The following is a 9,468-nucleotide window of genomic DNA, read 5'->3' on the forward strand; positions in this document are numbered from 1 at the left end:
CCCTCTGTAGAAATCCCCCTTCCTCTTCCCCAGCCATCCTCACTGGGAGCTTAGAGCTGGGGTTGGGAAACCTCATGTGACACTTCAGAGCAGGCTTTCCAGCAGCCCATAGATTTATTTATTTTTTCTGTGGCAATGAGGAGTATCAGACTTTTGGTCAAGGCTTGGCCTCGATTCCACTTGAAAATGGAAGTTTTGTAAATGAAGCTTCCTGTGTATGTATTCAATTTGTATTTCATAAAGCAGTTTTTGTCCATTAAATAAATACCATCTGATTGTTGGAAACCTATTGGAGGGCTAATTGTTGTGTAATGAGATATGTCTCTATTACATAGTGCCCTCAGCTTCAATCAATATGTTTTTAATAACCTATAGTCAGTTGGTACTTGAGGCTCATACAATAGCTATTCTGTTCAGTCTAAGATTTCACAACGGAGTTATCATATGTTAAATTAAAACTGACATTTTAGAAACATGTCTAATTAGGGTTAACAGCTATGTAGACCATAGTCTATGGCTAAAGGAAGTAGGTCAACGAGTTCAATAAATTGTTGTAAAGGAATGGAACTGTCCCCCTCCCATACACACGGAGTTCCTACTGATGGAAATCGACTTAGTACAAAGTGCGCGAGCTTTGATGTCAAGTTGTCTGTGTTCCAGTCTCAGCTTCACCACTCCCAGCCTATGGGACCTTGGGCAAGTCATCTCCCTTCTCTGATCCTCTCTGGCCCTCTGCATCTTGTTCCATAAAAGGTGCTAACCAGGCTCACTTCCCCTGGCTTTTGTGGCGAATTCCACAAGATGACCTCTGCGCTATGCCTAGCACACACGCTCTGTGTTCAGGAAATACAAGCTCCCTTCTTGTACAGTTTTCCAGAGCTGTTGAGCTACTTGAAAAGTTCTCTTTCCCTGAAAAATCTCTGGTGTTTTCCACTACATTCATCAATGCCAACCTCTCGCCCCTGGCCATCCTCATGTCCTCCTGCTGTTCCTCACATCTGTGGTCTAAGAGAATACAAGGGTTTTCCTTAAAAAAACATATTCAGATCCTCCCACAGCCTGTGTCCTCACACATGGGCAACTGAATAAATAATTCAAGGCCACCCCTGGCTTTTTTAACTCCTTTATTTTTATCTGTCTTGCAAACATGTGTTGACTAGATGGTTGCATTTTCCTGAACAATGGGCTGTGGTGTATTGGAAAGAATGCTGGACTGGGGACCAAGAGACCTGGGTCTGAAGTCTTTGCAACCTCATCCATTTCTTCTTCCTCTTCAGCCTCACTTTTCTGATCTATAAGCTCAAGGGGATCTAGCCTTGCGCAACCAAGGTTCCTTTTCCAAATCTCAGAGCACAGAAAATGACTTTTGAGTAACTGTTTTCTCAGTTCTCCTAAGGATGGTACGTAACTAGTACCATTTTAGATGCATAGGAGAGAGGTTAATTCATTATGTACAGTGGATGCCTTAGAGAAGCACTGTTCAACAGAACATTCTGCAGTGTCCAGTATGGTGGCCATTAGTCAACTGTGGCTGTGGAGCAATTGAAATGTGACAAGTTTAAATGAGGAACTGAAGTGAATTCTACATTTATTTAATTCATTTAAATTTAAATAGCCACATGTGATTAGGGGCTGCTGTATTAGACAACACAGATTTGGAGCTTTAAACTTTGATTCTCATGGAACCTGGGTAAGAAAGATGATCTCTTCCTGTGTTAGCATCCTGTATTTCTATGATTTCAGTGTGTGTGTGTGTGTGTGTGTGTGTGTGTGTGTCTGTCTGTCTGTCTGTCTGTCTGTGTAGATACAGGTGCCCACTGAAATCAAAGAAATGCCAAAGATTAGAAACACATACTGTGCACTCCCTGAATGTATGTAGGATATTGCCTGATTTTGGTAAAGCCCATTTTGACTCTGTGACTTTCTGAGCTATGATTTTGGTTACTTTGTACTCATGCTTCTCAGTTTCCTTAACTATAAAATGGGAACATCAGGATCACCCACCTTTGCTGTTTAGTTACTGACTTTGCTTTTACCTGTGCCCAACTTATTCTTCATTCACCATTCAGACTGATCATTTTAGAATGTGAATTAGGTCACATCACCCGTGTGTTACAACCCTCCAGTGGTTTCCCATTACTTCTATGTGTAATCTAACACGTAGTCTACGGCACCTCCCATGATCTGGCCCTTGCCTCTCTTACTGCTCTTTCCTTCGTCTGTGACTCTTGCCACTCAGGTTTCTTTAAGGCCCCTTATGGACCAAGCCCTTCTTTCTTGCTTAGGTCCTTTACATACCTTTAGACTGAACCTGGAATGCTTTACTCCCACTCTGTGTCATTCTTCACCATACCTTGACTAACATCTTCTATGATTATGCCAATCTAAATAAGCCCAGCACGCTCCACCCCATTATTCTCTCCTACATCATCTATCAACTTTCCTTCTAGAAATGCTGAATCTGTACTGTTATATCTATTTATCTGTTTGTTTAGGGACCGTTGCCTCTGCTGGATGGAAAGCTCTTATGAGGGCAGTTACCACACCAAATGTACTCACCCTTGGATGGTTAATGTCTGGTAGTTGTACAGTGCTAACAACCAGCGGCTGTTCAATGAGTATCCACTGAATGAATAGATGAAATATTGAATGAACACATGAACCGGTGATCGAACATGAGGGAATGCACTTGGTAGAGCTCTGTGTAAATTAGGCACCTTTATTGTCAGGTGGATGATGGCTTATTCACTCATCAGAGTGTTTATTGGGAACCTACACTGTGTCAAGAACTCAGTGAAGCACAGGTGACTATATGTGTATCATCTAAAACAGAGCATCTAAAGAAGTAGAAAGGCTCAATTACCATAAAGGTCGGCGTGACTCCTGATTCCATACAAGGATGTTTGTAATCTCACTGTCGTCATAAAGCCAGTCCTGTGACTCTGAGTTGCTATGCATGGATTGTGGTCATTGTAATGGAACCAGAGTGGTGCTGAGCACCTCTCTCTGCTCTCCTCATCCCCTGCCTGCAAGCATATTTGTATAATCATCATTACTGCTAGTCCAGGAGTGCCTTATACATACTGCAGATATATAGAAAGTTCAGAAAACCAGGAATAAAAGGAGGGAGGGAGGAATCATCCTGTGTTCTACCACCTAGAAATTACTGCTGATAATATTTCGTTGCATTAAGATTATTAGAACAGGGCTTCCCTGGTGGCGCAGTGGTTGAGAGTCCGCCTGCCGATGCAGGGGACACGGGTTCGTGCCCCGGTCCGGGAAGATCCCACATGCCCCGGAGCAGCTGGGCCCGTGAGCCATGGCCGCTGAGCCTGCGCGTCCGGAGCCTGTGCTCCACAACGGGAGAGGCCACAACAGTGAGAGGCCCGCGTACCGCAAAAAAAAAAAAAAAAAAAGATTATTAGAACAGCATTGAGATGCTGCTGTAGATACAGTTTTGAATATGACTCTTTCACTTAACATGATAGCGAATGCATTTTTCCATAAAATTTAGTAATCTTTATAAGTATTTTTTATAAAAACTGCTTACCATTGCACTGAGCAGATCAACCTTAGGCCATTTAATCGTTCTCCTATCACGGCATATTCGTGTGCCCATAACATCTCCACCTGTGTGTGGTTTCATATCTACAGTGATAAGGCTCAGGATGCAGGATCTGCAGTTAGAGGGTCTAGACTAGGTTCATCATGGGTCTTAGCAACATATTGGAATGACTGGCATTTATCCATCCATCCATACATACATTAAACTACGTATGTTGACCACCATGTAAGTAGGTAAGCAGGGACATGAAGTGTTCAGATTTAGGTTTGGGGTTGAGCTCCCTGGCAGCTGGGTGGAGGAGGAATAAGGACCACCAGCAGACTGTGATGTTGACAAGCATGTGAGCCCAGGGGCTACGGAGGTTCCCTATGAAGCAAAAGCCCTAAGGCTTGAGATAGGGTTCCTCCACTGTATCTGTCAGGTAGCCAAAGTATAGTGATTCTTCTAGGAAAGAGGTATTGGAAGGACCATTGCATTTTGAGAAATAATGGGTTGGGCTATGACATTTCTTGACATTTTCCCTTTCCAGTCACTCTGTAGGAGTTGCTCAGATTTACAGAGTTTTGGGCTCACTCACCCTCGTTACATGAGGAGAGGGCTTATCCCCCTCCCTTCCCAGCAACTGTCTCCTAAACAGGAGCCAAGTCTGCAAAACAAGTAGGATCCCAGAGGCTGTTGTGGCTAAAGGGAGATTGAATCCAGACACGTAAGACACTAGATGATAGGGAAAGCCACCGTAACATTCTACTTCTGGGGCTGGGCTGGTCCCATTGAGGGATTGGCTTGCCCCTTGGAAAGCTGCTAAAATGAATTAGATGGCATGGTTAGGAAACTGTTTTTGACTGTAAAATCAAAGAGTGACTCATCCAGCCCCAGAATGTCAGGGCTAGAAGATTCTTTAGGCATCATCTAGTTCAGCCCACTCATTTTCAGGTGAAGGAACTGAACCACGCCTTCTTCCTATTTAATACCTAGGATACTGGATGGTTCCTGCATATGGTAGGTACCTGACAGATATTGTTAAAAGAATAAAATTTGAGGTCCAATGGGGCAAAAGATTTTCTCACAACCACACGTCAGATCTTCAAGGGAACTTTAAGTGATGGATGAAATGAAGATTAGTGCAGGTAGTAAGTTGATTCTGTTGATTCTGGGCTGTTTAGAATTAAAGTGTATCCCCCATCAGAACAGAAGCCACTTAGGCCCAAACACGGCCCTCGTGGGCAGTGGGGAAGAATTTCACTCATGGTCATATTCTGGAAGCTCTGGGAAGACTGGAGAACATAGATCGGTTGTAACCTCCGCCTTTGGCTTAGTCAAGCCAGGGACTCATTCAACTGTTCCTAAGTCGGTGCATTTTCCTTCTTTCCTTGGCCTCCTAGAGAATTGGGATCAGCATGTGACCTTTGCCTGGAAGGGAGAATCCTGGTGCAATATGCCTTCAACGCCTCCTCCCCGATGCCCTGTGGCCCATCAGGACACTGGAGTCCTCGGGAAGCAGAAGGTAAGCCAGCCTGGAAGCTCTTTTGCTGGTTGGGTGTGCAAAGAACACTTTCGATATAGTTGGAGTTTTATGCTTTTAATGGTCTTTTTCATGTACTATCTCATTTGATCTGAAGATCGCCCTAAAAGGCCAGTCTTGTCTTTTTTTTTTTTCCTCAGCTTTATTGAGGTATAATTGACATATAACACTATGTAAGTTTAAGGAGTGCAATGTGATGATTTAATACATGTGTGTATTTCAAAGTCACCACGGTAAGGTTAGTTAACACATCTGTCACCTCATATTTCCGGTTTTTTTTTTAAGTGAGAACATTTAAGATTTCCTCTCTAAGCAATTTTCAATACAGTATTGTTAACTGTAGTCACCATGCTGTATATTAGAACTCCAGAATTGATTCATTGTATCAGTAGGAGTTTGTACCCTTTCGAAACCCTACATCAAGGCCAGTGTTCATGCATTTGTTCAACACAAGTCTTTTGAGCATCTGCACTGCCCTGAGCATGTCATGCCACTTTACACATGAAGAAACAGATTCCCTGAGGTATTAAGTAAGTGCCCAAGGCCACACACCTGACAAGACACAGTATGTGTATGTTTATATATGCCCCAGACCCTGACAGCCTGTGAGGGCATAAATAAACAAGGTCACGTTAGAATCAATACACATCACTAGCCTTTGATTCTTCCACAGTTACTTCTGGGGTACCCAGGGCCTTCTTACATGTGTCACAACTCTTCCTCTCGGTTTCCTTCCATGAAACCTCCTTTTCAGGATCCATTTATCCGCAAGGCACTAGCAGGAAGCACCTCATGACTGCCACGGTTGCGGCTCCACCCATGACCAGACCTTCCCTGCACACGGACATCTCCCAGGCCTCCCCAGGAGCCAACAATCTCTGTGCTACCTTACAGTACAGCTCACTGCCCCTCAGTTTTCTAGAGAAATTAAGAAACCGCCTTTCACCCAATGCTTTGTTGCACTGTCGCTTGGCCCTGAAGGAAGAGAGCTTGCAACTTAGAGAATCTCATGGAAAATTGCCTATTCCGTTTCCTCCTGCAGTGTCTCTTTCTTTGGGGCACAGGTCTAGTCCCTGAAGCCAGGCTGGCAGAGACCCCTCAGTCCTCCGTCTCGCCCTCCGTTGCCTTCAGAGACTTCCACTTAGAAGCCCCCTCTCTGTCCTTCATTCTGCTATGCAGGTCAGCTCCTGCCAGCTGTCTTTGGGTGGGGACCCCAGTCCACCAGAGGGAGCAGAATCTGACTCCTCACTGAGGTTCAGTGAGAACTCCCCCGTCTCCCTTTATATTTTTAGAAAGAAGGTTGAAAAAGAAAAAGCCAGAGATAGAATAAAGCAAGGGAGAGGGATCAGAGAGAAAAGTGAGGGAGAAAAATGACAGCGCTGTGCTCTGTTATCTTCTAAAATAGCTTAAAATAAAAATGAGAGTCGAACTGGGGAACTCTAAACAAATTCATCCGGAATGTAAAGCCAGAGAGATGCCTGGGAGAAACCCTTAGCTCAGCCTCACAGAATCACAGGCTGTCAGCCGTGGAAGGGATGCCTGGGGTCATCCAGCCCCAGGTCCCACCCCGGGCAGGAATCCCCTTTGTGCCCTCCCTCACCGAGGCTCTCCCAGCACCAGCTCGTGTATTTCCTTGGCCTTCCCATTCTAGCTCCATCTGTTAGAAAGTTCTTCCTAAAATCTGCAGTGGTAACTTTTTCACCCAAACTGAACCCACATTGGGTTCTCACAGAAGAAGGTATGGGTCTCTTCCATGCAAGGAATGAACCCACCTCATCTCTGCCCACCATAGGGACTGTGCTGGGCACATGGACTGGGCAGAGCTGACTGTCTAATAGGGGAGTCAGATGAGTACGTGGGCAATCACCATCGGGTGTGATGAGGCTTGTGCTGCGTAGGGGACCTCGCCCCAAATTGAGACTCATGCCACCCAGGAAATGTTAACGCACCAGTGAACAAGGTACATTTAAGAATGTGAGAGGGGCTTCCCTGGTGGCGCAGTGGTTGAGAGTCCGCCTGCCGATGCAGGGGACACGGGTTCGTGCCCCGGTCCGGGAAGATCCCACATGCCGCGGAGCGGCTGAGCCCGTGAGCCATCTGCGCGTCCGGAGCCTGTGCTCCGTAACGGGAGGGGCCACGACAGTGAGAGGCCCGCGTACCGCAAAAAAAAAAAAAAAAAAAAAAAAAAGAATGTGAGAGGAGTTGGATATGTTTAGAGCACTGGTTTTCTCAGTGTGATCTGGAGGCTTATGGGGTTCCTAAGACTTTGTAGTGTGTCCTCAAAGTCCAAAGTATTTTCATAATAGTGCTGTACCACTGTTGGCCTTTTCCACGCTCACTCTTTCCTGAGTGTGCAGTGGAGCTTCCCAGCAGCTGCATGGCATGCGATGTTTTACTGCTCTGACAGCTAATGGGACACATACTTATGTGTCCTTGTGTTCTAAAGTTTCTCGGTTTTAATCTACAATGTGGTAACGTCTAATAGATATAACGTACATAAACGAAAGCTCCTCAATAATGGGGTAAGAACTTAAATGGGTCTGGAGTATGAAAAGGAAGGTGTGGGTGAGGGAGAGGTTGGACTGGGGTGATATGTGTAATGTCCGGATGAGGATGGGTTTGGATTATTCTGAGGGCAGTGAGGAGATGCCACGTGCCTTGGCAGGTGCCTGGAATATGGTGAGGTGTGCTTGTTAGAAAGATCGTCTGGGCTGCTCTGTGGCGAAGAGATCGGGGGAGGAGTGGATGGGGGAAAGGGCGCATCCAGGTGGCTGTTTCAGGAATCCAGCAGACGGATGGCGGTGGCCTGGATGAGGTCAATGGCGGTGATACTGGAGAAGAATCAATGGAATTGAGAGAGATTTGGGAGGAAGAAGTAGCAAGACTATACCCTGAGACTTTTCTGGCTAAAATCATCTTGGTTTGTTCTACCACTTGAACGAAAGAAATAATTTCCTGGTATCTCCCCACACCTCCATCCAACCAAACTGTCAATTGGTTAGGTCTGTTCCTGATTCACCCCTCACCCTCTTCAAGCATGATATGCAGAGTGGAGTCCCACTGAAGTGCTGAGCGCCCCCTGTACCCTGAGCTGACCGAGGCCTCCAAGGAAACCCAGCAGCCCCGGGTTTTCCTGCAGGATATGCAAATTTAGTACAGGCAGGCCAGGAAGAGGCTCTGTTCTTTTTTTAGAGCATCCTATTACAGGCTGTGTGATCCATTTGGCTCAGACCCTTTTAATATTCTTAAAGAAATAAACTTTTCCGTGAGCCAAACTCCGCAATTTATTTCTCAACTCATTTTCATCCTATTTATCTTTGCGTGTTTAAGTTTTTGGACTTCCCAAACTAACATAAAACTCCCCAGTCTGTGAGCGATGCCAGAGTATCTTTGGGGTTGGGGAAAGAGCATGGGTGTGGGGGGGACTGACGAGGATGGGATTTTGGTCTGAGTCTGGCCATCAGTGTGCTCTGTGCCCTTGAGTGAGTCACTTTGCTTCTCTGAAGATAGCATCTTATCCGTAGAACAAACGTCCTTTCCAGCTGTGATATTTTATTATCCGTAGAACAAACGTCCTTTCCAGCTGTGATATTTTAACTCCGTATTAACAGGATAGAAAATTCTTCATTTAACAGATATTTACTGCACATTCAGTGTGTTCCATTAACTCCGTTTCATGAACTTCAGGTACATATAATCACAGAGATTCTTGCCTTTGGCCACGGAACATGGTTGTACCAAGAAGAAACCTATTTTCTCTTCTCTTGAGCAAAAACTGTATTTCATAGATGAATATTTTCTGAGGTATTCAATACCGCGATACGCTTGTAGCTCAGGAATTAGATAGCTAGATCTGATCGACTCAAATCTCAGTGCAGATCACTTATGCAAGCCTATAATACATTGCAACTCCTGGGTTTTCCATGAGAGATTTAACACATGGCACTGGCTGTTTTCATTCTTACTTGTGTGAATATTTTCCCCATTTTCCTGCCCAGAATATTTCAGTGTGCTAAAGTATTCATCTAGAAAAAACCTGACACCAAGTTGTTACATTTGTGTCAACAGCTGCAGTGTATATACACAAGGACATGTGATAGGTGTCTGCATAGATCACCATAAATGTAAATTTAAATCAGCATAGGTATGCGTGAATATATTTCACATCACATATGGCCTCATCCCTAGTGGACAGCTTGTATGAACATGTAACTCTTCATCTTGTCAGCATATATACAAAAAGATGTGTATTGGTAATGAAGTAACAGTTCCTTTGTACTTTTCTTCCTTCCCCCTTCCTTTCTTCCCTCATCCCTTCCTCTCCTCTCCTCTCCTCTCCTCTCCTCTCCTCTCCTCTCCTCTCCTCTCCTCTCCTCTCCTC

General features: G+C 44.9%; 1 protein-coding gene across 1 annotated transcript in view; it reads left to right on the plus strand.

Annotated features, from left to right (window-relative positions):
• Nucleotides 1-9,468, plus strand: part of PAPPA (pappalysin 1) — a 253,443-nt gene that overhangs the window by 72,218 nt on the left and 171,757 nt on the right. The window contains exon 7 of the mRNA XM_029203474.1: nucleotides 4,948-5,069. Coding sequence (XP_029059307.1) covers nucleotides 4,948-5,069 — 122 coding nt within the window. The remainder of the gene's footprint in view (nucleotides 1-4,947; nucleotides 5,070-9,468) is intronic.

The sequence above is a fragment of the Monodon monoceros genome, unplaced genomic scaffold (assembly GCF_005190385.1).
Source record: "Monodon monoceros isolate NGI ecotype Baffin Bay Population unplaced genomic scaffold, NGI_Narwhal_1 Super_Scaffold_5, whole genome shotgun sequence".
Taxonomy (NCBI): Eukaryota; Metazoa; Chordata; class Mammalia; order Artiodactyla; family Monodontidae; genus Monodon; species Monodon monoceros.